Source organism: Patagioenas fasciata, chromosome 25 (genome assembly GCF_037038585.1).
Source record: "Patagioenas fasciata isolate bPatFas1 chromosome 25, bPatFas1.hap1, whole genome shotgun sequence".
In the NCBI taxonomy this organism is placed as follows: Eukaryota; Metazoa; Chordata; class Aves; order Columbiformes; family Columbidae; genus Patagioenas; species Patagioenas fasciata.
The window spans coordinates 5800321-5827302 of record NC_092544.1 but is presented as its reverse complement, the minus strand read 5'-3'; the positions used below and the strand labels follow the sequence as shown (position 1 = coordinate 5827302).

Genomic DNA, 26982 nt, shown 5'->3' with positions numbered 1-26982 from the left:
GTGGCCATTTAGCTTCAAAAATGCTTATTTTAGAGAAGAAACATGGTCAAGTTAAGGTTTAACTGGCAGTTTTCCTGAGCGTATGCTGCTTGTCTCGGGATACTCGGTTTAGGTTGGTTGTGTCATTTTGTGAAGGCTGATCTATGTAGTTTGGTTTGGGTGGTTCATTTTTTCTTGGTTTTATTCGGCCATTTGGTTTCTGTTGTTTTATGGAAGGCAGAAACCCCCAACCTGATCCTCATGAAGAAGTCAGGGACCTCCCTGACCCAAATTCTCAAATTAAAATTTAAAAAGACTAAAAGACGAAAGACTTTAAAAGACCAACACCACAGTAATTTTTCGTTTCGCCTCTCCCGCCCGCGCAGGCGCCTCGGGGCGGGCGGAGCGCGCTTTCCGCCCGCGTCACGTGACGCCATCGCCCCAACCCGCTCTGCCCCGGATGGCGCCGGCGTCACGTGCGCGCGGGTCACGTGAGCGCTGCCTACGCGCAGCGGGGCCGGGCGCAGATGGCGGACGCTGAGGCCGAGGCGGCGGCTCCGCGGCCCGAGATGCCGCGGCTGGTGGCGGCGCTCCGGGCCCGCCTCTGGCAGCTGCAGGCGGAGCTGCGGGACCAGGAGGTGTCGGAGGCTTCGTCCCGGGCTTACTGCCGGGGATTCTGCCAGGTAAAGGGCCGGGTGAAACGGGTTGGGCCGCGGCGCGGGCCGCAGGCCCCAGTGCCGGGCAGGGCCGGGCCCGCCGGCCGCTCTCGCGGCGCTGCCGGCTCGGGGACTCCGCTCGCTGCCGGGGCCGGGCCTGCTGCCCTGGGGAGCTGCTCCTGGGCGGCTGGCTCGGCTGGGGACGAGAGTGGCCGTGGTGATGGTAATGGCTGAGTCGCAGGGACAGTCACAACCATTTTGGGAATCCCTCCCCCGGAGAGGGGATGCGCGCTGCAGGGAGGTGACTGCACCGTGTGCTGGGGGCACAGGGGATGTGAGAGAAGTTCTGCCTCTCTGCTCTGCCGTGGGGAGACCACACCTGGAATATTGTGTCCAGTTGTGGCCCCTCAGCTCCAGAAGGATAGGGAACTGCTGGAGAGAGTCCAGCGCAGCCACCAAGATGCTGAAGGGAGTGGAGCATCTCCCGTGTGAGGAAAGGCTGAGGGAGCTGGGGCTCTGGAGCTGGAGAAGAGGAGACTGAGGGGTGACCTCATTAATGTTTATAGATATATAAAGGGGGAGTGTCAGGAGGATGGAGCCAGGCTCTTCTGGGTGACAACCAGTGACAGGACAAGGGGCAATGAGTGCAAACTGGAACACAGGAGGTTCCACTGAAAGATGAGAAGCAACTTGTTCTGGGTGAGGGTGGCAGAGCCTGGCCCAGGCTGCCCAGGGAGGTTGTGGAGTCTCCTTCTCTGCAGACATTCAAACCCGCCTGGACACCTTCCTGTGTAACCTCATCTGGGTGTTCCTGCTCCATGGGGGGATTGCACTGGATGAGCTTTCCAGGGCTCTTCCAGCCCCTGACATTCTGGGGTTCTGTGATTGACAGCACTGAGCATCCCCAAGCTTAGAGGTAAACTTCCCTTACTGAACAGTCCCAACCCCATCACTCCAAGAGCTCTGAGCTCCAGGTGTTTACCATCACCACCCAACTCAGCATCTGTGGTGGAGGCATCATTTGATGGGATTTGTGTAGGAAAGCTACAATTTAGTTATTAAAGAATAGCGCATGGTAGCGATTGACCTGGGCAGCTCCAACTCAGTGCATCAAAACATTTTCCTGAACTTTGTAACCAACTTGCTGGTGGCCCAGGACAAGGTACTTCACCGATTTCTCTTCTGTAAAATGAGCACATACTGACTTCCTTCATTGAGACGTATCATGAATCCCCATTTGAGAGCTATTTTTTAGCTCTACGCACAAAAAAAAAAAAGCAAAAGCACATGTCATCTCAGAGACACCTGCCCCAAAAAATCAGTTCAACTCCAAGCCTCTCTAGTGACTGCAGGGGCAGAAGGAAGAGAGACAAAACCAAGAGCATCTCTCCTGGGCAGCTGCTCCCCATGAGCTCTCGCCTGGGGGTTCTGTGGCACGGGCGGGTTTGCTCAGTGCGGCTTTTCTGGCCATCACCTGGGATCCAGACTGCGTGTTCTGCCTTGGCTGGGATCTGCCGTGCAATACATCACTGAATGAGCTTCTGTGCCCTGTTGGTCTCATCTGAACACTTGCTTAATGACACTAAGGATCAGCAGGGTCTGAATCGAGCCACTAACGTCCAGAAGAACTCAAGTCAAGTCACAGTGATGGAAACAACTTGTCCTTAAATAAGTTATTTCATTTTTTTTTTGCATCACCCACAACATCATTTATCATGAGCTATAAGTTTGAATAATTGTCAGGTTACTGGGTTGGAAAGCTGTTCCTGTTGAATTTCAAGAGATTGTGGTTTCTAAGATAAAAGTAAAAATAAGAAGATCTGGTTTACAAGCTGGTTTAGCCACACCTCAGCACATCCAGCCACTGTCTCTGAAAGGCAAAATCAGCTGCCAAATGACACAAAACCCTGTTGGTTCCTTACAAGTGATACTGGCCTTCACATTCTCCCGTGTTCCATCCACAGGTCGTGCACTTTGCCATATGATTCTGGGAGGATGTTTAGCTCTTCACCTACTGAAACAAGACAAGGAGTTCATTTGTTAGGTTGCAAAACTGTTCGAACTGCAGGTGCTGCTCTAGGCTGTTGAGATCCGTGACCTCGCTGTCACGTGCGTGACTCTCCACGTTTCAGGTTTTACTAAAATTATTCCCAGTGGCGTTCGTTCATCAGGTCATTGAAATAAATATTTGGCTGACACTGGGTAGAGGTTGTCAAGGTGATCAATATATAGAGAGAGGTCCAGTCACCCAGGTTTGTTTGGTACAGATAAAGCTTCATAATGGAGTTTGATGGAAAACTACCTAAAAGAACCAAAATCAAACTGAAACCTGCCTCACAAAAAACATAGACCTGTTTAGGTCTTTGTGCTGCTATTGAATGGTGGTTTCATTTTAGAACACTGTGATGAAAACAAAATGGTCTGTCTTGAGTTGCCATTGCTTTGGGACATTTCTGATTGTCATGGAAACATGAAACTGATGGAGAACATGAAACTGGAAAACATAAACCTGATGGTCTGTTACGCAGCAACTTCAATGGAGTGTGGACTTGTGATGTTATTGTGCAGTCAGGAACTGATTTTGCGTCTTGGTTTCTCCTCCTGTCTGGAGATGTTTGTGCGTGTTGCACAGAACTTGAGCGATAAAATTTAAGGTCTGCCATTAAGTGAAATTTAAGGAATTCAACTTAATTTTGTATTAACAATTACCACTGATGTCTTGTCTTAAGCTTGTTAAGCTACAGCAGAACATGTGTAGAAGGAAGCTGAATTTTCCTTGGCCTAAATATGATCTTGGGAAGGAGCTGCAGCTGAAATATTTGGGGGCAGCGATGGATTTGCCGTCCTGTATGTACATCAGTGGTGTACGCAGTGATCTATTTCTTATAAGTTTAAAATGTTCTGATTTTATCTTATACAGAGACTGCCAGGAAAAGTCTGTACTAGACAACTAAAACTTGTACTTAATACCAGATTGTTTGTGATCTAAGTGTCCATCAAAATAGTCGAGTGCTGAATCTGGCTCTTTAACTAGATTGGTTTTAACGGGTATATTTTTAGAAAATATTTGTGTGTTTGATCTTCCATTAATGTAGTCTCTGGGTTGACTAAACAGATGATTTGTGGTAGTCATTGAGTATCTCTAGGGATTGCATCTTGACATCTTAATGCTTCTAATGCCGTATCTAATTTCAGTTATATTATCAAATCTTTCATTAATCTGTTAGAGAAACACTTGAACTGTTTAGTTGTATGGTTGATAAATGAAAATATTATGAATAAACAGGAGAACTGTTGAGGAGAAAATCTGCCATTTTTAAATAGCTGCCAGAGTCGAAACTTAGCACTTCCAGAACCCTTCCACTGTGTATGTTTGATGCTACATATTGATATTTGTTTTTTTAGACAAAAAGAAATATTAACGATATCTCCTTTTCCTCCAGACCCTGCTCCAGTGCGCGGGCAGCCGGGGCGCCTCGGAACATATTTTACCTTTTTTGGAAGTCTATCGAATCTCCATCCAAAGCTTTGCGAACGCGCGACCTTACTTGACCACCGAATGTGAAGATGTTCTTCTGGTACTCGGCAGACTCGTGCTGTAAGTTTTCAGTCGGTACATTAATATTTTTTACAGTTGTTTCTTTGTTATCAGTTTTGCTGTGTGGTCTGGAGTCAAGTGTTCTTTTCCAGATGGATTTTGCAATAAGCTCCTTGCTCAAACACTTTTTTTTTTGCGATGTACTAAATTGCAATATAGGTCAACAGCTTCTGCTAGTATGGTTTCTTCCACGTTTCAGTGTGAGGAGGTAATTTGGATATTCAGAAAACTTTGTGGTGGAGGACAAACCATAAAAAGAGAAACGAGATCTCGGTGTCACCTGGTCTAAGCGGCAAAACTGGATTTGACCAATAAAACCGGTTGATCTCAAAAATGTAGGGCTGTGCCTCACCTGCTGGTTGTACCTACTGTGTGTAATTAGTCGTCTCGTTAACTCTAAGAAGCTTAAAATAAGGAAAGTTTTGGAATGCAACCCAAAGATGAACAGAATTCTGAAAGCTTTTAAAGTTTAATTTTTGAAATTTCTGTCTTAACAGCGAATGAGGTATCAAGTGATTACAGAATAATGTTGATTTTTGCCTCAAGCTTTTCCTTCCAAAATAAGAAACTCAAACCGAGGAGACCTTCTCCTGGAAGATATTTTGAAGTTGAGTGTTCAAGATGAATTTTTTTTTTAAATAATAGAAGTGTTCCAGCACCTGTTACAGTTTATTTGCAAAAATTGTGAAGTAAGTAGGATTGGTTGAGTTTAAATCTGGAAACGAGGCGTGCATCAAAAGATTTTTCAAAAGTGCATTGGCTGTGAAGTTTGCAAATGTTTTATTTGATGGAGCGAGTCATGCGTGAAAGTTGGGCACACATCTAGTTGGCTGGGGTTGTTTGGTGGTTCTTTTGTTGTTGTTTTTCTGGTTTTGGTGGGGGTTTTGTTTTGTTTTTCTTATGTTAAAAGAGTTCAGCTGCTGGGAGACTTTGTAAAATTGTTTTTTTACAACCATCTGGGTCTGGACAGCTGATGAATTAACTTGTATTGCTGAGCTTGAGCACAAGGGAAAAGTCAGTCCTGATTATTTTATGATGTTGAGGCCTCTGACAGTTGGAATATCTGGTGATCCTGCTGCCCACGTTTTCATGGGCATAGTAACGATTGAGATTCTAGTGCCTGACGATGCAATTAATTACTGCATGGCAGTGATGAAGGTATCTGTCAAAAGTTGGGAGGAAGGGGGAAAGGCAATTGAAGAATTAAAGAATTGGGTACCGTGCGATTTTGAAACTCACATTTGCTTTATGGTCATCTGTTCGTTTTCCCCAAGCTCATTTCTTCTTTCTATGGGAAGGCTGAATATGTTGTCCTGTCATTCTTCAATTTGATACTTGGGCGTGGAAGTTTAGAAGAAAAAATAGCACAATTTGGAACTATCTAACAATGAAGATGTAGCTCATAGCATTTATGTGGGGAGTCTTAGACCAGTTTTGTTTCCTTATATTGTCAGAATTAATGAACATTTTTGCTGTGTGTAAATCTTGTGGATCTCTAGACAGTGTCATAGTTAACACATTTAGTCTGATGAGGTCACGTTGTTCTGTGCAGAATAAATAAGGGGATGTTTCATACCTGTGTTGTGTAGATAACTGAGCTACACAAATACAGCAGCTCGCAGCATTAATGAACTGGGAATTTTACACTCTGATCTGTTTAACTCTGACTTTAATTTGAACATCTTTGTGTTTAACAATGCAGGTGAGGGTTTTTTTGTTTGTTGAGCTCTTGAGTTTGCACCGTAGGTATTTGAATGTTCCCCTTCCACGTTATCAAACATGGTTCAATGTTACCATCATTTCTTCTCTGAATGCAAAGTAATACGTGTCACAAATGTTATTTAACCTAACAGCAGAATGTGTTCAGATAGCTTGCTTACTTACCTCTTACTTTTCCAGGAGTTGTTTTGAGCTGCTGCTTTCAATTCCTGAAAGTGAATTGCCGCATGAGGTGTGGTTGGGATTCCATCAGTCCATACAGGTAAGTGTTCCGAATTTCTTTCCAATTTTCTTTTTTTTTTTTTTTTTTTTTTTTAAAGAGAAGGATTGGAAGGACCTCAAGGATCACCTGGTCCAGCCTTGGCACAGGCCTGGTCTAGACAAGCTGGCCCAGCTGAACCTTCAAAGTGTCCAGTGTTGGGGAATCCATCACTTCCCTGTGGAGATTTTTCTAATTGTTCTCATTGTGAAAAATTTCCCTCTTGTGTCTGGTTGAAATTTCCCCAGGAGCAACTTGTGCTGGTTGCCCCTCATCTTTTCCATGGGACTCCCTGTAAAACAGGGAAATCTTCACCCAGAGCCCCGTCCAGCCTGGCCTGGGATGTCTCCAGGGATGGTTCATCCACCACCTCTCTGGGTACCTGGGCCAGGCTCTCACCACCCTCAGGGCCAACAATTTCGTTATATCCAGCCTGAATCTCCCTCCTTTAGTTTTAAACCATCACCCCTTGTCCTGTCAGGACAAGAGGTGTCTTTATTCAGGCTGAGTATGTTGGAAACTGTTAAATTCCAGGGGTAGAAGAGTGACACCAGCCCACATCTCTCATAGAATTCCAGGTGTGGAATGCAGCAGATGTGGACAGGGGGATTTCTTTCAGATCTTCCTGCTCTATAACAATCTGCATAGGTAGTGAGAGGCAATGAAACTTCAAATAAATTTTCATCCCAGGACTGAAAAAGTTAAGGGCTTGGATTTCAAAGCAGCGGGGTGTAGGGACTATTCTAAAGCTGCATACGGAAAACTTCTGTGACGCTGTAGTAGCTGCTGATTGCTTTAAATGGACTGAAAAATCCTGGTGTCTTCATTAAACTGTTGCAATGAGTATTTTCTCCTTAACTTTGCCCATAGGCTCTGACTATATTATCCTTTCCCTGACGTCATCTACAATGAAACGCTTTGTGTCTTCAGGACCTCTTTATGTTGTCCTACATACTTCAGTTTTGCATTAGATTTCTCCAAAGTATTTGTAGTAGATTTTTGTCAATATTTCACAGAACGGCTGAGGTTGGAAGGGACCTCTGGAGATCATCTAGTGGGGCCCCTCTTCTAAAGTGGGAACACTGAGATTGCATCCAGGCAGGTTTCGCGAATCTCCAGAGAAGGAGACTCCATCATCATTATTATTATTATCATCATTATATTCTTCAATAGGTCCAATAATGAAAGGGTCAGCTGAGCATCCTGAACAGGGTGTATTGTTGCTAGGTAGCTACTAATACATAGTTTTTCCTATTTGGTATTCCAAATGTCCTGCAGTATGTTTCAGTATATTAAAGGACTGTTAATTTAAGAGGTGATTGTTTTACTTATGTTTGTTAAACTTTTTCTCAACAGTAAGAGAATGTCTGAGTTATGGGCTTTTATTCAAACGATCCCCTCCAAACCCTGTAAAAAGAGTATAGTCATTTTAATCATAGCATCATGATTCTGTGATTAACAATGAAAAAGAGGATAATAATTTTATTGTTTTATTAAACCTGGTTTAATTTACCAACCCATAAGTCTTAGGCATTAGGTCTGTCATTCACCTGCCTTATTCTGCTGCTGTGCCATTGAGCTGCCTGTGTCAACACTTTAATTTTAAAAATATTGATGATGCTTTATTTTTTAAAAACAACCCCCCGGTTCCTCCCCTGAGGTTCTTTGTACTGCTTTTGGTTTCCTGGTCCAGCTTGGGACCAACAACTGCGTTGCTGTTCGGATGTTTTTTAATAACTTCAATAATTGAAAGAATGGAGGTTGCGCAAACTTCAGGTCGTCCTTTCAAAGTGAGGGTGTTTCAGACATTGATATGCTTCCCACAGACGTGTTTTACAGAATTCCTCTTCTACGGGAGCTGTCTGTTGACTCGCTCACTGCACAGGAAGAAGAGTCCAGCTCCAGCTGGACAAAGATGAAGGCAGTTCTGAAATTTCCCTCTTCACTCTCTCATCCTAAGGTTTTACAGGTTCTCTGGTGGCCTTTGCTGGACTTGCTCCACTGTGGCAAATCCACACGCTGAGTGTTGGGCTCCAGGGGAGCCTCCAAAGTACCACATAGAGGGGAATAAACACTTCACCAATCTCCCGGTGATGCTCTGATTCGAAGCTGTTCAGCAGAGTTTGCAGTAGGGGCTGCCTGCTGGCCTGCGCTGGAATTACAGACCCAACTGGGAGGTAGCGACACGTTTCCCACCTCTACTGGTACTTGGGGTTGGGCCGTGTGCAGCACTTTGCGTTTGCACGTGTTGAATTTCAGCGAGTTCGGTGATGTTTTGCGGCCTCTTGAACGTCTTTCTGACGTTCCCTCCAGGTGCTCTCCAAGTTGTGTATGAGCTGTGGATTGGCGGAGAATGGGCTTTGTCCAGTTATTCAGACAATGAATGAGCTGTTGACTCCTGAGAAATGCTACTAGGAGACAGCTACCAGTTGGGTTTTGTACGAAGGGTCACAAGACGTCCGAGCCTGGCAGCTGAGATGATTCTTTTTCACTTGCGTTATTGTTCACTTTTCCATACTTTAACAATTTGGTTTTCAAGATACTACGGGAGACTGTGAAACCTTGCGAAGTCTGACTGCTCTAATGTCATCTGCAGCCTGGCATCTCCTCACAGAAGGTAGTCAGGCTGATAAAATGTGACTTGTACTTTGCAAATCCTGACGGTTCCAAATCACATTTTTGTTCTTTGGGGTTTCCAGGAGCATTTGTCTTTCTGGAACAAATTACACTGACGGGCCTGTAGTTCCCCAGGGTCTTCTGTTCCACGATGCCCCGTCCTGTTGAGCTGTTCTCACACTTTCCTTGGCTTGCCTTTTGCTTTCAGTCTTTCAAAGTGGTGGAGAAAGCCAGGCGGATACTCGTGTCCTTCAGTTCTGGCTCATCCTCTCCAATTTCAGTTCATTGTTTGCTAGAGGAGCAGGCAGGGAGGTGGTTGGAATAACCAGCTTTGTAGGAGTATATGCGTCTTTTTGTGGTCCTGTGATTCTCAGAGAAGTAAATTTACCGGCTCATCTCACTCGTGTTAATGCCAAATGTAACATTTTACGCTCTCGGCTTTTTGTTATTAGCTTTGAAAACTATTCACTCTTCGTTCTGATTTCTTCAGTGGCACTAAATGCTTTGATATAAAATCATCCTTTGTGTTTTATACAGTCATTTCTGTAATTTTGCTTGTATGTACACATGTACATGGAGAAACATAAAAACTGCAGAAGAGGCTTTTTGAGTTACGCCATTTCAGTGAACTGAGTACTTAAATATTGTGAAGTTTTGCTGTAGGATTAGAGAAGTGAAAGGATGTTGTACTGTTAGATTCCCAATTCAAATGTGTCAAAACATTCAGAAAAGTGGTGTGAAATTATTAGAACATGGTCAAATATTAGGACATAATGTAAAGTGACATTGGCTTAATTTTTAGCGAAGACTTGTAATGACTGGTGTGTGTTTGGTTTTCTATGTTTTGTAGGATTCACATGATGCTTTACTAGAATTTGGCAACAACAACCTCCAAATACTGGTGGACATCACAAGGGAAGGTGTATGGAAAAATCCAGTTCTTCTTAAAATTCTATCCCAGCAACCAGTAGAAACTGAGGAAGGTAAGAAGGTGATTTTAGAGATTATATGTGGTTATTAAGAAATTACTCAGTGCAGTTTTGGTGGGGAAGCGGCAATTTGAAGTCAGAAGAAAGTTGTATTTTAAATTCAATGCCGAGTAGTATTTGTATGTTGCTAAGTGATATTTCTGATGAAACTGTGTCACTGGCACTCTGAATAATGTGTCCTTGCTGATGCATCTCTGCTTGGGCTACGCTATCCATCAGTTTGAGTCTTTGAAACTCCTTTTGTAAAAATTTATTTCTTCTTTCTTCATCATAAAAAATACAGAAATTTTGCTCCCTGGGGCGGTTTGTTCTTCGTAACTCCGTCCCTTTAACTGTGTTCCTGGATGCTTCACAGGGCAGGAATTGCGTGTGTCCCCACCTTTCAGAGGCATCAAAGATGCGTGTGGGGGGATTAAACAATCTTGAACCTTACTCCGGAAGCCCTCGTTGGACTAGTCTGTCAAAGGAAGGTTTCTTGAGTTCAATCGTAACGTAAGGGGTTAGACAGTTTAAATAAAGGGCAGCTCAAAGAAGCCAAATATCTGCCGGGTATGTTGCTTTTTACTGAGCATCTCGCTTTTGTGGCAGTCTCGGAAACCTTAGTTTGGGTTGGTTTTTTGCTTGTGTTCAGGCTGTCAGATGGGGTAATGCTTCAGTCGTTAAATAACTCTGTCCTTGCATTACAGAGGATGGAGGGGGTTTTGTTTGGTTGGTTTTGTTGCTTTGAGCCTCTTGGGAGACCAAAAGCATGCTGAACAGGTATTGAAGGTTTGCAGGGAATTGTAGGAGAGAACATAATGCTGGGAAGGACAACACTGGGCACGGGTGGCAAACAAAAAACCCACGGCCCGAATCCTAAGATCACATTTGGCCCTTTGAAGGGAACCGTCAGGCTGCTGTGGCTCCCGGTGAAAATTAGTTTGACACCCCTGATGTAGGGCATAGGATTCAAACTCCTGTGTTGTTGCCAGTTATTCAATAACCTTCCAAAGAAATCAAAATAACGCGTATCGTGAGCCACTGAGTCATAAAACCCTAAAATGTTACAGAAAGAGAGAAGTAGATTGAGAGCGTATGTAAAGTTGACTCTTTTCTCAGAAGGCAAGAGGAAAGTGCCGGGTTTGTATACCCTGCGCTCTGGTGCAAAGCAAAATGAAAACTTAAAGACATCCTGCTCTCTGTACCACAAATGATGGCATGGAAAATCTTCCATCAGACAAGTGTAATTCGGTGACTACAGAAGTGATTTCTGAAGTACCGACTGATCCGTGAAGCTGCACCACACCATGCGTTGTGATCACTCAAATCTCGTTGGTTGGGTTTCTCTTCAGTTTCTTTGTTCAGTCCCTTTTCTCTGTGCCAGGAAGTCAGATGCTTCTGTAATATCTGACTATCTAGATGTCTACCAGATTAGCTTAATTGTTTTTTACCTTCAGAACCAGATCAGGTAAATAATAGAATCATTTTGGTTGGAAGAGACACTTAAGATGATTGAGTCCAACCATAACCTAAATCTAGCACTAACCCCCGTCTCTCATGTCCATCTGTCCAACCCTCCAGGGATGGTGACTCCAGCACTGCCCTGGGCAGCCTGTTCCAATGCCCCACAGCCCTTTGGGGAAGAAATTGTTCCTAAATCCAACCTCAACCTCCCCTGGCGCAACTTGAGGCCGTTTCCTCTGCTCCTGGCGCTTGTTCCTGGGGAGCAGAGCCCGACCCCCCTGGCTCCAAGCTCCTTTCAGGCAGTTCAGAGATCAGAAGGTCTCCCCTCAGCTCCTGCTCTCCAGCTGAACCCCCAGGTCCCTCAGCCGCTCCCATCACAGTTGTGCTCCAGCCCCTCACCAGCTCCGTTCCCTTCTCCCAACTCCCTCCAGCACCTCAAGGCCTTTCTTGAGCCCTCAGGTGATTTTGGCGCCACTGGCACTGTCATTGTGTGCCCTGAGGTGATCCCACCACCCCTGGGGCTGCCATTTTGAGCCCTGAGCTGAGGGGACCCAAAACTGTCCCCGGGATTTGAGGTTTTTCCTGCCCAGGTCCCAGCACAGGGACGATCGCTGCCCTGGACCTACTGGCCACACTGTTCCTGACACAGGCCAGGATCTTGGTGGCCTCTCGGCCACCTGGGCACACGCTGGCTCATGTTCAGCCGCTGGCACCAGCACCCCCAGATCCTTTTCCAGCCGCTCTTCCCCAGCCTGCAGTGTCCATGGGGTTGTTGTGACCCAAGTGCAGGACCCAGCACTTGGCCTTGATGAACCTCAGACAGCTGGGCTCAGCCCATCGATCCAGCCGGTCCAGATCCCTCTGTGTGGCCATCCTAACCTCCAGCACAGCAACACTCCCACCCAGCCTGGTGTTGTCTACAAACTGCCTGAGGGTGCACTTGATCCCCTCGTCCAGATCTTGGATAAAGAGATCAAACAGAACTGGCCCCAGTGCTGAGCCCTGGGGACACCGCTTGTGACCGGGCAACAACTGCATTGGGCTCCGTTCACCACAGCTCTTTGGGCCTGGCCCTCCATCCAGTTCTTTTCCCATTGCAGACACACCGTCCAGGCCATGAGCCCGTCATGTCACAATCCTTCCAAAGTACCACAAAAATAACGTTTTTACCCTCAACTTCATTTTGGTTAGTTGGGCGTTATGTGGGGGTTTAACAACTTCAGTTGAAAAATACGTAATGCTTTGGAATGTGTTTGGTTCTTTGGAATATTATGCTACAATTGAAAGCTGAATATTTCAAATCTCAACCGATCTACTGGTACCTCGTTCAAAATACTGTGTGATCTGATCAGCGTCCATATTTCCTTATTCCATTTATCGCTGTTGCTTTTTATCACACCTCAAGTTTCCTAAGGAGACCGACCACACTTAAGTTTGTAATAAAATAAAGCATGAATGCAATGAGACAATTTCACTGAAGTGTCAGCTGTAAATTGGTGTATTCTCAAAGGCTTTTTTCTTTTCCTAGCCAATAAATTGATTACACGAGAAGGGCCTTCCTTTCTGCAGATGCGAATCAAACACCTGATGAAGTCAAACTGCATCCCACAAGCCACGTCCTTGGCCAAATTGTGCGCCGATTCGCCTGAAATCGCCAACGCTTCATCTTTCCGTCAAGCCTACATCACCTGTGTGTGTTCGATGCTGCCAAACGAAGACTCCATTAAGGAGGTTAGAAATCCATAGTCGCTTTTTATTGTCTGTTTATTAAATTTTAGAATTTCTTCCTGCAACATTAAGAGCTGAAGAATGAAACTGTTGCAGCAGAATTCCGAAAGAGGAATTATCTGTTGCAGACTGGAAAGAACATTTGTTTTAACTCTGGTGTTGATAAGTATGCATAAACTGGAACACATATTGATGAATTGAACCAAATGATGGTAATAGCTTACTTAAACCTTTCAGGGGAAAACAAAGCCACTATGCATCAAAGCAGTATCTTAAAACAATATGGTTTTGTTACTTAACCAGACCTATAGCCAACACTGTAGAAAGTTAAAAGGCTGTGTGGTGTTACAGTGCCAGAAAGTTGATGTAAATGATTGGCAATATGAGAGTTTGCATATCATGTACTGTATGTAATATGTAATTTGCATGCTTGGCCCACGGGTGTTGTGGAGGTGATGCTCTTTACAGATTGCTGAAACCAGAGACTTCTGAAGCACCTTTGTTTTTGGAAGTCGAGTATTGTGTTATATCCTCATGTTCTGTGTTGTCTTAGGTAGAAAGTTAATCAGGTCTAATGACAAGTGGGGAAAAGAGATGAAAGATGAAGAGCTCCAAGAACGAGAGGTGGCAACAACCCAAAACCCAGTGTGGGGGACGAGAGAGTTCACTGTAATAAAATAGAGTTAAGTGACATTTTGAAGTGCAGAGTAGGAATGGGGCTCAGCTATAAAGGGTGAATATGAGTGAGGATAGCAAAAGCGCTTGTGTAACAAATATGATTATTTAGCTATTTGTTCATAGGAATCTTGTGCTGGTCTGTGAGAAACAAAGGAACAGAACTAACAATTGCTGTCTGGGTTACTGATTCTAACGTTTGGCTTGAATTTGCCATTTTTACTGAACCGATTAAAGCACTAATTAGAGAGGTTCTCGTACAGAGTAGTCAAGAACACTCCTTACTATCGCAAAAAGCAAGAAGCCCCAAATGTTTTGTAATTTAAGCTGGCTTTCTCTGCAAGGCAAGTGTTCCCTTTCCCATGTAACTTCCAGTTAGGTTGGAAGATTACAAGAACTTAACCTAAGTCTTCCTTTCTCTGCAAGCTCTCAGTGCTTTGTGAAATGTTGTTGATATCAAAGATGTTATTTTATTACATTTTGAGGCAGCAGCTCCCACATTCTTGCAGCTGTAATGGCATTATTTAATGTAAGAAAGATAACATGCTGCTGCATTTACAGACTTGAGAGTATGTTGTTCCAGCTCAGCTAGGGAGGAATTTACAGTCAAACTAAATGGCTTTTAGTGGGTTCATGGTGTATCTGCAGCTCCTGAAGGGAGGGGAAGTCTCCGTAAGTAAGAAATGTTAACGGGATATCCTACGAAAAAACTGGGAGAAGGTATTTCTGATGACATGAGAAGTGAGATATTTTTGCAATGTTAAAACTTTTCCTTCCAACTAAAATGACCCAGAAAACAAAGCCAAGTCTTAGGTGTTTGTTTGAGCCATGGAGTGACTTTGAGGAGTAAATTGGCATCCTTCTTGTTAACGAACATGGGTTTGTTATTCTCATTTGAAATATCTTAGCACTGTTCATCCTGTACTCTCTGAACTTTCATTCAGTTGTTGATGCACTGACAATTTTTGGTTTTCTGAAAAACAGGACCTGGAAGATCAGGCTTGTATCAACCCACTGCGTTTTGCATTATTTCAGAAGGTTGGCCGCAGTATTGCGGAGATGGCAGTGTGCCATTGTGGACATTGTCAGAGACGAACTTCATAATTACTGCTTGGTCTGAAAATACTTGGCTTATAACCAAGCTGATGCCCTATTTTGATCCAGGGATCGGTACCACCTTTAAGCAGACTTTCCAGAACTTCGATGGGAGCCTCCTGTGAAGTTGTAGATAAACTGTTGCCTGTATGTATTTTGCTAAGCTGAGCAAAATGGAAGATAGTCCCAAAGAAAACTGACACTGAGAAGTGATCTGAACTAACATATGTGAGCTCCTCACGCTGTTCTGTAGCTGAAACGTGGGGTATGAACTCTCGGCGTTCAAATAAAGCAGTATTTTGTTCATGTGTTTGAGACCATTTCCTTTGATACACTAAACATGCTGATAATAAAAGTGCCTTTTCTTTTAATTTTCTCTCTTTAAGATTGCAAAGGTAGACTGCAAAGAAGTGCTGGACATCATATGCAACCTGGAATCTGAGGGACAAGAAAACACTGCGTTTATTCTTTGTACAACATACCTTACTCATCAGCTTCAAACAGGAAATGTGTATTGCTCTTGGTAAGTACTTAGTTTGGCTTATTCCTAAATATTCCTCGCTGGCTTCAATGCAAGAAAATTGAGCTGATACAGCACAAACATATGTAGAAAAAGTTGAGAAGTACATCAGACACTACTTTCTGGATAACTTGTGACAAAAGAAATACGGGCTCGTCTTGCTGCAGTAGTAGAGCAGTCAAGCAAGAGTCATGTTGATGTTTTTGTAATTTCTGTAACTCTGAGAGCTGTAGTTCTAGACCTCGGCCAAATCGTGACTATCAAATTTCTTGGGGGAAGAGTCCACCACACTTGGAAATCCTGGAGACTGACTGCTTTTCACTGCCAAAATGTGCCATTAGAGATGAGAGTAGAGCCACGTCCAAAGAGATGCGAGGCTGAAGTCTCTCTCATGATCTCTTTTTAATGAGGAGAAAAAAAGAAGTAAACAAATAGACCAACAACGGCCAACATTCTTTCAGGGCAAACTCAATGATTTGCTGTTGTCCAGGAGACCTTCTTGATGGACCTCCACCTGCTTTCCCTGTGACAGACGCAGATCTAGCGATTATTTAGCCACAAAGTAGATTAATTCAAGTGGCTGGTATGACATAAAACTTTTAATTTGGAGGATTACTTTTGTCAGATCAGCCAGATTAACTAGCAAGGTGTGGGATTACATATTGCAGAGGCAGTGAGTATTATTTCTCGCAAAAATGAAGAGGCCTGTGCTTTCTACAGACTGTGGTGATCACCAAAATAATTCCCTGGTTTTGGCTGGGATAGAGTTAATTTTCTTCCTTGTGGCTGGTACGGTGCTGTGGTTTGGATTTAGGGTGAGAATAATGTTGGCAACACACTGATGTTTTAGTCACAGTGTCAAGGCCTTTTCTGTGTCTCTTGCTGCCTCACCATCGAGTGGGCCGGGGGTGCACAAGACACTGGGAGGGGAACAGCAGGAACAACCGGGTTTTTGGAAGATGCTTATGCCAAATTACAGTCTGATCGTGAGGCCTTGATGTCGAGTGACCTGAAAGAGGCCACGTGCAGTGAGTTGCAATGAGCTTGAATAGGAAACCCCAGTTGTCCAGAAATGTTGGGAGAGATTGTGGGCTGGCCAGAAGGCCAAGATTTTGGAATATTAGCAGAGGAGGAGGTGACACGTGCTCAAGAGGCCCCACCGGATGATGAGCTACCAGAAAATGAGGAGCAATGTGCCCTGTTCACCAGTGGGTCCTGTTGTATTGTGGGTGTAAAAGTGCCGTGGAGATGCTCATATTGCAAAGAGTTGGGCCACTGAAGAACATCAGAACGACCAGCAGGTAGATCAGGCTGCTCAGGTTAAAGGTGGATCTAATTGGGGAACATATGGGTGAACTCTTCATAGCTCAGTGGGCCCGTGACACCTCAGGCCATCAAGGAAGAGATGTAACGTATAGATGGGCTTGTGAACACCGTTGCACAGGTTATCCATGAATGTGTCACCTGGTTAGTTGACACTATGGGATCTACTCAATGAGCTGGGTGCTGGTGCTCTCGTGTACTGTAGAAGGACGTATCAATGCTATTACAATAAGAACCACCCAGATTAATGAAGAATGAACTTTGAGCAAAGTGCAGTAGTGAAACTGGAGCTGGGCTCAGCATCCAGCACCACACACTGTGCTCCGACGAGCTGTCATGACAGATGGAGCCGAAAGTAATGGACTCAACGGACACTTTAAAGGGATGGCCTGTAGACTGAGAGAATGACATCTGTGTGTATATATTAAAAGACAGGAGGGGTAGTTCTGGCTGTGGTAGAGTTAATTTTCACCTGGTAGCTGGTACAGTGCTGTGGTTTGGATTTAGGATGAAAATAACGTTGCTAACACATGGATGCTTTTGTTGTTGCTGAGCTGTGCTTGCACAGTCGAGGCGTTTTCTGCTCCTCACACCGCCACAATAGAAGAAGGTGCTGATATTCTGGGTTTCTGCCTTTTTTTCCCCGCTCTAGGTCTATTTTAGGATTTAAAACACCTTGAATTATACTATTTGTATCTTAGTTTCTTGTAGGTCTGTCTAGTTCTCAGGTGTCTCTTCCTGACTACAGATAGCTGTTAATTACATTTTCAAAAGTGTCTGGACTCTGGACAAATCTCCAATGTTCTCACGTTCTTCTTTCAACTCTTTGCAGGGAACTGACACTTTTCTGGAGCAAACTGCAGAGAAGAATGGATCCCTCTCTAGATTCCTTTTTGGAGAGGTGTCGTCAGTTCGGCATCATTGCCAAGACGCTACAGCATTTGTTTTTCTTGATAAGAGTTATCCAGTCTGAAGTAAGTAAGCTGCATTTACAGCCATAATTTATTGGGCTTTTGAATAATTCTATTGACCTGATATGATATAACAGCTTCCTCCAGTGTTCATACTTTGTGGTGAAGTGCCTAATAACTTTCTAATAAAAATCTTCAATCAATGTGAAATAGTTTGTTGCTCTGAAAATACAGTATTATGTGAACAAAGCGGAGCTGTGTTTGACCTGAACCCTGCTTAGGAACGTGAGGCACAGCAACAGTTTGCTGCGGAATCTCAGAGAGACGGAAACTTGGCGCAAATACCTTTTCCTCAAAATGTTTGACACAGTCGCGTCTGGACCTGTACCTTCTGTTCTTCAGAAACTGGAAGGAAGGTTCAAAAGATGCTTAACGCAATTTTTATAAACTCATAATCTCAGTTTGAGGAGTAGTGCAAAGACTTTACACTTAAATGGCAGAATTAACAGGATTTGAACTGTCAGTAACAGCATTACACAGATCGCGGACCTTAAATTAGATACGGGATTTTCCCTTTGGAATCTCACCATTTCTCAAAGATTTCAGGTATTTCTTTCTGAAAAATAGCATCGTTTTGCACACATAGAGTAGAATTTGCCACGTGAACTTCAGTTTTATGGATGTTTCAATCAATGGTACCCTCCCCAATGTGCTCATCTTTTTGCTTTCTTATATGGACATGATAAATAATTACTTCATGCACTCAGGTTCAAGGAAACTTAAATTTTGTCCAGGTAGAATTTGGAATATATATTTTTTTAAATCAGCATGTGAATAATATTTCCGGTGTCTTCCTATGCTCAGTGGCTCAGGCACTTCACACTCACAAGCGTGATGTGTTCTGGATGGGCTGTAGTCTATTGGCCACTGTCATTGCACCTTTTTTTCGTAGAACAGTTGTAGAGATAATCTACTTATCAAAGAAAAGTAACATTAATTTGTGGCTGTTTTTTTTTAAACAGGCAGAAGAAGCAGGACTTGCGGTGTCTGTTTTGTTGTGCGTGAGAGCCCTTCAGATCCGATCCAATGGAAGCGACGAAATGAAGACATCAGTGTGTAAAACCATCGCCTGCCTTTTGCCAGAAGACCTTGAAGTGCGAAGAGCTTGTCAGCTCACGGAATTTTTGCTCGAGCCAACTTTGAGTGGATTTAATGTGTTGGAAGAGCTCTACATGCAACCAGATCAAAAATTTGATGAAGAAAATGCGCTGGTTCCAAATTCCCTCCGTTGTGAGCTGCTGTTGGCTTTAAAAGCATATTGGCCGTTCGATCCCGAATTTTGGGACTGGAAGACTCTGAAGCGACATTGCCTTAAACTGTTGGGGAAAGCAGCTTCTGATTCCGAGGACGATGCAAGCTGTAATATGTCCATCAATGAAACCGACATGTTAGAAACATTCTTTAGCGACTACGATGAGACAAAAGAACAAAAATATTACGACGGAAAAGACGCAATGAACCACCCAAAAGAAAAAGCAAGAGTGAAAAAACCAATTGGTTCTTCAGAAAGATACCAGAGGTGGCTTCAATACAAATTTTTTTGTGTGCTCTGCAAAAGGGAGTGTATAGAGGCTCGAATTCTGCATCACTCCAAGATGCACATGGAGGACGGTGTTTATACGTGTCCGGTGTGCACAAAAAAGTTCAAGAGAAAGGAATTCTTTGTACCGCACGTCATGGAACACGTTAAAATGCCGCCTAGCAGAACGCACAGACACAAAAAGAAAATCATCCTGAAAAAAGAGAGGTCACCACAAAAAACAAGCAGCAGCCCTCCCCCGGTGTTTCAGGAGAAGCCACAGCTGCCTGAAACATTTGAAAACGACGCACATGAATATGTCACCTTCAGCCAACTGGAAAACTGCCACCTGCAAGACAGAGACATCTACCCCTGTCCCGGGACGGATTGTTCGAGGGTCTTTAAACAGTTTAAATACTTAAGCGTCCACCTGAAAGCCGAGCATCAAAACAACGATGAGAACGCCAAGCACTACCTGGACATGAAGAACCGCAGGGAGAAGTGCGCGTTCTGCCGCCGGCACTTCATGACGTCCTTCCACCTGCGGGAGCACGAGCGCGTGCACTGCGGGCCCCAGCCCTACATGTGCGTGTCCATGGATTGTTACGCCAGGTTCGGGTCGGTTAACGAGCTCCTCAATCACAAACAGACGCATGATGACCTTCGTTATAAATGCGAGCTGAATGGCTGTAATATTGTTTTCAGCGACTTGGGGCAGCTCTACCACCACGAGGCTCAGCACTTCAGAGATGCGTCGTACACCTGCAACTTCTTCGGCTGCAAAAAGTTTTACTATTCAAAAATTGAGTTTCAGAATCACCTGGCAGCGCATAATATCACAGTGTCAAACGGGGAGGTCAAACCGACAGTGACGCTCGAAGAGTCGGTTTCAAAAGACAAATGCAGTTGTCTCCCGGAGTCTCAATCTGAGAATTCCAGTCTGAATAACTTGGACCCCTCGGGCTCGCAGGAGATTCCACAGATTAAGGAAGAAGTGCTTTCCGACAGCGAAGGTCTGGACAGCGAAAGTAACTGCAGCCTCCATTGTGGGGACGCTGCGGTGAACCAGGGCCGGGCGTCGCCTCTGCGGATCGAAACGACGGCTCGAAATCAGTCGGTTCCGGGTTTCCTCGTGTCGCAGGAAGGAGTCGTCCATCCAGCAGATGTGAAGCAACAATGTTCTGATGGGGCGGTTTGCTTGGATGAAAAACCACTTGCCTGTGGTTTCGGAGGCTGCTGTTCCACGCACAAAAACTCCAGGAGTGTGCAAAAACACCTTCGCAGGGCCCATCCGTATAACTTCAAAGGTAAAAAAAATATGGAAGTGAAAACAAAAGACTTTCTCGATCTGCTGAGTGATGCTCAGGACAGTAAATCCCCTACGGACGTTAGTACAGACTTGGGTCATAATTCAGATACAAACGCTGACTCTCCAGAAAGCTTGTGCTGTACGATAGATACTAAAGGAAGCAACGGCCTGAAGGAAGAAACTTGTCCTTCTTCCCCAGAGACATCTTTTTACGATAGTTCTAAAGAATCAAATATCGATGACAACATGTTGGAACTGATGTTAGGCTTGAAACATCTAAGCTTAAAAAATTCCAGCGCGCAGAATTCTTCGAGGCACAAGCCTTTTCTGCGCTCCTTACAGTCCTGTTCATCCAGGGACGCCAAGGGCTCTGAGTCAGATAAAACTACCTCAAAATTCCAGCTTCAAGAGCAACAAGATAATTTACCCAGCCAGTATCTTACTCAGCTGGCAGCCAAACCATTTTTCTGTGAGTGCCAAGGGTGCACGTGCGAGTTCGTGACCAGAGAAGCTCTCTTGATGCATTACGTTAGAAAGCATAACTACTCCAAGGAAATGGTTCTGCAGTTAAATATGTTCCAGCATCGATACTCGCCGTTCAAGTGTCACATTTGCCAAAGATCGTTTACAAGGAAAACACACCTTAGGATTCACTATCGAAACAAACATCAGATTGGCTGCGAGAGGGCAGTTCACAAGGTTTGTCCAAATGAAAAATTTGATCACGTCGGCTTGTGTACAGACGACATGCACAAAAACAGCGCCATTCCGACACCCGTCTGCGCGGCCAGTGTCGAATTCATTGACCGTTCAAACCACTCTGAGCAGCTGTGTCACCCGAAAAAGAAAGACTGCAGTTCCGAGACGGATTTGGAGTCCAGCGAAGAGATGGACAATAACGTAATGAGGAAAACGTCCAACGTGGGTTCTCTGGACAGTCACAGGGAGGAACTGGAGGCGAGACAGGGCAGAGGAAGCAAAAGAACAGTTGCTAAAGGAAACTTATGTTATATATTGCATAAGTACCACAAACCATTTCATTGTATACACAAAAGCTGCAACTCGGCATTTACCAACCAGAAGGGTTTGATTCGCCACTATCGAACCGTTCACCAGTACAACAAGGAGCAGCTCTGCTTGGAAAAGGACAAAGCGAGAACAAAACGGGAACTCGTCAGATGTAAAAAAATATTTGCATGCAAATTCAAAGAGTGCGGTAAACGCTTTTTATGTTCTAAAGCTCTCGCGAAGCATTGTAGTGACTTTCACAACGAACACGTAGAGGATCAAAAGCTGCTTTCTGACGCTGAATCCGCAAGATTTGCGTGTAACCAAGCCCACTGCCCCGCTGTGTTTTATACCTTTAATAAGCTGAAACGGCACCTAATAGAAGAACACGCCAACGAAGAAAAACTAAACAAAGATTTTGAAATCCATTGTGACCTTAATGGCTGTAATCGGATTTTCACCAATTACAGCCACTACTCCCAACACGTGTATTTCCGACACAGTGAATATTATGATAGTCTCTTTAGAAATGAGAGAGAGGAGGAAGACGATCAAGAGAAAGATAAAAGCGAACAAAGTTACTTGAAAGACGGTCTTGACGTGAGCAAGCAGAACGGGAAGCAGTTAAAATCTAAAAGAACTAGGAGTCGAGAAAAGCATTCGATTAACTTCAAAACAAAAGAGGAGGCGCTCCAGATGTGCAAAGAGAAGTCGAACCAGACCCAGTACCCCTGCATGGTCCAGGGCTGTTTGTCCGTCGTCAAGCTGGAGAGCAGCATCCTCAGGCACTACAAGCGCACGCACCAGATGACCAACATGTACATAGAGCAGCGGATGCAGAAACTCGTCGTTTGTGTTCAGTGCGGCGTGATGAATGAGAAACAGTCCGGCTCCGAAACGGCATTAGACTCGGATAGAAAGGAGCAAGAGGATAAATCAGCTAATCCTGAGTGCGTGCAGGAGGGTGAAAAACCTGCTGTTCCAAGTACTGCCTGCGATCCTCAAGATGGAAGTAACGAAGACCAAAAACCATGTCTGTCGAGCGGCGCAGGTCTTGACGCGAGCGACTTAACCTATTCAGGCACTTTAAAATATAACCACAGTTCACAGAACGGCAGTTTTGAAGAGCATAAGGTCAGGGAGACGGTTACGTGTAAACCGGAAGATTTTTCTGAAAATAGCGAAAGAGAGAATAGCTCTTATTTCTCGAGTTTACAATTAGAGTTGCCGAGAGAGAAAGATCCAGAGGGATGTCAGCACAGCGCGGTTAATCAACATGCAAAGAGAAATGTACTTTGTGCTGCAAAAGATAAATTTCAGAAGCCTCCGGTGTCCAAACCGTTTGATTTAAAGACGTATAAACCCATGGGATTTGAGTCTTCATTTTTAAAATTTATTCAGGAAAGTGAAGGGAAAGATGACGACGATGATGATGATTTTGATGAGGTGGTGGAATGGGAGGCTCCAGTAGATAAGACCTTGCAGAAAGAGGGAGACGGTCAAGGGGATACACCAGTAAACAACTTTGTAGATGACAAAAATATAATTTTAACCCAAAATAACCATGGGCAGCTGACAGAAATCCAGCCCTTGTTGTCAGAATCATCGTCTGCCCCTTCTCTAGAAAATCTGAGGGCGATCTTGGACAAGGCGCTAACGGACTGCGGGGACCTTGCCTTAAAACAGCTCCATTACTTACGACCGGTGGTTGTTCTTGAAAGATCCAAGTTTTCTACGCCACTCATTGATTTATTTCCCACGAAAAAGGCCGATGAGCTTTGTGTAGGGAGTACGTAAGTAGTTTTGCGTAGAGCGGATCGGCTCCACTACTGCTACATGGGGAGAGCTCCAAATTAGAACCGTAATCGTTACAGTGCACACTGTTTAGGTTTAGCGTAGACTGTTTAATTCAATGAATGTATAATATCTGTCAAAATATTGGCCGAGTTAATTTAGCTCCCCGTTTTTTTCTATGGATTTTGGTGCTGTTGAACACATCAGAACGCGGGGGGCTTCCTGTCGAAGGGTAAATGTGCATGATTGTATATGGAACAAGTACTGGGGTACCAGGGTTCGGGGGGCGATGGAGTTATTACTTGACTTGAATGTGCACCCCAGGGTGCTTCGTGTAACATATTGTACACTACAGCATCTTATATTTTTTTGAGTTATGAGTTTCAATAAATTACAGTTTTTCACCCATTTGTTTACTGTACAGTAAATCTTTAATGTGATTTACTTGTAATTTGGGACCATTGGATGATGTTGCTTAAGTTTTATGCATTTGTAGATGATTTATCAGACTGATGAACCAGTATAGATACAGAAAAGTAAAATATTACATCTTATTTTATCATATTCTCCGTGCTTTATTCAGACTTGAAGGAACGGTGACATGTGGCATGTCCCCATCTGCATGAGGATGCTAATGAACAAGCACCAGTTGCAGCCACTAATTGATTCTCATTGGGTTTCTTTGGGCTGGTTTTATACTCTGAGCTGAAAAGCAGCAGTGGGAAGGAAATGGAGAAAGCTTTGGGAAATGCTGTTTAGAACAGGTGATGACTGTTGGCTGGGTGCAGGAATGAAGAAGGTTAACGAAAAAGTATCTGGAGAACTTTGTTACAACCAGCTCTTCACAGAAGTCATTTGGACGTCCTGACAATCAAAATTAGATTAAAAGTTGTACACTAAGCAGAAGAAATGTAACGTATTGCGAATCTTTTCCTTTCTTGAAACTCTGAGCTGCTTGTAATGAAAGGAATACGGAGCATCGATCTTCTCTCCTGCTTTTAAAATGAAAGTTAGGGTGGAAAGGTTAAATGTTGCAACCGAGTCAGACACCTGAAGTGTGTTCCAAAGTGATTTTTGTCTCTTTAAAAAAGAGTTTAGATGCCAAGTTTGTGTCATGTTCAAACATCTTTGGATCTTCAGGATCTCAAAAGAGGAAAAGAGGGGAACTACAAACTTAATAAACGCGACGACTGATGCAGCTGTTGTGCCTGGAGAGGTACGAGATGCTGCTTCAAAGGCAGGAGGCGGTTTTGTGACGACCCCTTAGGGGAGCCGGGTCTGCTGGGGGGGCAGCACAGCCCCCGCGCTCCCTGTGGCACCGAGCGGTGCAGGCGGCACAGGCTGGGGGAGCCGCTCTGCCGGGACCTGGCCTTGTCCTGGGCGACCTGGGGACAACCCAGTTTTCGTACGGAATGTGAAAGGTAAACGCTGCTTTGTGTTTACACAAGCCCGAAACCAGAAAAAATATTAAAAATGGGAATTATTCCCATTGAAATTTGTTTACCAGGGCTGACAGCTCAGTGTGATCTTTTTACCTATATACACAAGATGACTTTACAGAGAAATTTGCCTTTAGTGGTTTAGGTTTCATTCCAACATCATTCACTGGACCTTCCTCTAATGAATACTTGAGATTCTTGGAGAACAGGTTAGTGGGTTTAAAAACAGCACATGGGTGAGATTTCACTTGAACTCCTTGATCACAGTTTCCTCTCTTTCTTTTTACACTTGACCGATACTCAAGTTCAATTGTACTTTAAATTGTGTTCTCTTCTGTTGTTGCCTCTTTGAGTCAGCACTGGGAACTCTCTGCTTGTGGTCACAGATTCCTGGTCAACAACCTCATAGAGTTGGTGAATTAATTCTTTTTTGTCATTGAAAAGATTCTGGCACCACAGAAGTTGTCCAGAAATACAGAACGGAAGAGTTTCTGCCTGGCGTGGTTGAAGCTTTTCTGTGTAAAAGAGAAAAACTTGTATAGACAAATTTGCATGTTAATAATGAGTTTTGCGGAACCATCGTCCTGTAATCCCTCACAACAGTCATGCGTGAAACTTATTTCCTCAGAGTTATTCTGCTGCTGCCAAATAAGAGCATCTTGCAGGCATTTTCCTCTGGTGATGGGGAGTCCCGTGCGCCACTGGGATTTTAATACTGTGGCCTCAAGGTGTATTCATATTTCTGTTGAAAGATACTGATGTCACGCTGCTGCTTCCAAGCTATAGAAATAACGTCTTAACCGTTTCAGTGTGTTCCAGTCTTTGAACTCCGCTTCTTTATCATCCACAAAATACCTGGCGAGGTAATTGATCAAAACTATGTGGTTGGGATCCGTATCCTGATCCTTATTTCTCCTTGGGTGTGTTTATCTGGGTTTCTAATTGCCTGGCACTGGTGGGTCTTGGGGAAGGGGGCCCCAAAAGGTTAAGTTTAGAGTTTTCCGATTTCTATTTTCACGTCATTATTTTCCTTCCACGTGCTGCCAGAAGGTGCGGTGAGGATGTGGCCGTGCCCGTTCCTTGCTTCCAAACATCGCTGCCAAAAAGCGTCTCTGCTGCTCCCCGGTCCCAGCTCTGATCTGATTCCTTTACCACAGCGCCGGCACCTCTGTGAATTTATTTAACACCTTGAAACACTAGAAAATGAACATGGTAACATCCAATTAAACACCTTTCTAGCATTACAGTGCTCATGGGGCTGTAGCTCAAAGATACGAGGTATTAATGCTAATTAATGTGAAGGATTTGGATGTCTGCAACAGAGTTCCAGAGCCAGCAGCCAAACCGATGACTTTATGGAATGTGTGTTGTGCAAGCGTGTTTCATTTCAAAAAGGACTTAAAAGAGCTTACTTGGGTAGAATTGGAGTCAACGATACCGCACGGCAAGGAGAAAAAAAGCAGCTGTTAGGAGACAGTGAAGGGAGTGCCTGCAAAACACATCAAGGGAGACGAAGCAGTCAAATACTTGTTTAGTCGGTATTAAAACCAAAAAGAAGTTCCAAATTATTAGAGCTGCTCCAGAAAGATCTTTTCTGTAGAAGCAGTGAGGATAGAGACCTCTGGGAGCTCGTGAAAGGGTGGAACGGAGATGACCGGCCTCGGCGGCAAAGTTTGCACCTGTCCAATAATAAAGGAGCTTGGATAGGAAAGCTGGGATGGGAAAATCCCTGTAAGGCGTTTGTTTTGCTGGGACTTGAAGTGACGAGGAGAACCAGGGGTCTGAGGAGAATCCGCTGCCTGGGATACGGACACAAAGGACTGAAGCGCAGGTGCAATGTGTGGATCCTATATAGTGCACTATATACGGCTGAAGAGAGGCTATAGAATGGGCTAAGAAATGGATTGATGCTCATTTTTGAACACACAAAGCAACATAAAAACCAAACCCCACCCCCATGCGGGTGTGTGTGTCCTGCACCTCTTCTCCCAGGAACAGGATGTTTTTCCTTTGTTAAAACACCCACTCGGGCTTCATCCAGCAGGAACATCTAGAAAGTTGCTTTGGGAAGACTCCTCATCCTTTCCCTCTGCCGCCTGCCCTTGTGGAGCCTGGCGCGGCTTCACCTCTGCGCTTCCCCCCGCGCTTCCCCCCGCTGTGCCGCTGTTTGGGTGTTTGCTTTCCCAACCCGCCTGAACTCAGTGGAGCTTTATAAAGCCATTTTCAGCGCTGCTGCGGCCTTTGCAGCTCACTCTTCTGGGTAGGTGCTGGTACAGAGAGGTGACGGGCAAAAGTTCTAAAGGGTTTATTTCGATACTGACTTTTGGGTGGATTTGTGAAAA

At 44.4% G+C, this 26982-nt stretch overlaps 1 protein-coding gene across 2 annotated transcripts; it reads left to right on the top strand.

The window, feature by feature from the left end:
* Window positions 1-475: 475 nt before the first annotated feature.
* RLF (RLF zinc finger) lies at window positions 476-23609 on the top strand. 2 transcript variants are annotated; one of them, XM_065857047.2, is made up of 8 exons: window positions 476-662; window positions 4079-4233; window positions 6133-6214; window positions 9678-9810; window positions 12788-12990; window positions 15144-15280; window positions 17433-17574; window positions 18534-23609. In XM_065857047.2, exons 1-8 carry the CDS (start codon window positions 507-509, stop codon window positions 23202-23204), a joined length of 5679 nt encoding a protein of 1892 aa, XP_065713119.1. In that variant the 5' UTR covers window positions 476-506; the 3' UTR covers window positions 23205-23609. The 2 variants fall into 2 exon arrangements, with proteins under 2 accessions (XP_065713119.1, XP_065713120.1); XM_065857048.2 differs by lacking the exons at window positions 476-662; window positions 4079-4233; window positions 6133-6214 and having other exon boundaries at window positions 9710-9810; window positions 12829-12990.
* The last annotated feature ends 3373 nt before the right edge of the window (window positions 23610-26982 follow it).

What these genes read in the sequence shown, in the direction of transcription:
- RLF (XM_065857047.2), top strand. Translation starts at nt 507, where the DNA reads ATGGCGGACGCTGAGGCCGAGGCGGCGGCTCCGCGGCCCGAGATGCCG. An exon ending in GGAAATGTGTATTGCTCTTG is followed by an intron (nt 15,281 to 17,432) that starts GTAAGTACTTAG and finishes AACTCTTTGCAG; the next exon opens with GGAACTGACACTTTTCTGGA. An exon ending in TAAGAGTTATCCAGTCTGAA is followed by an intron (nt 17,575 to 18,533) that starts GTAAGTAAGCTG and finishes TTTTTTAAACAG; the next exon opens with GCAGAAGAAGCAGGACTTGC.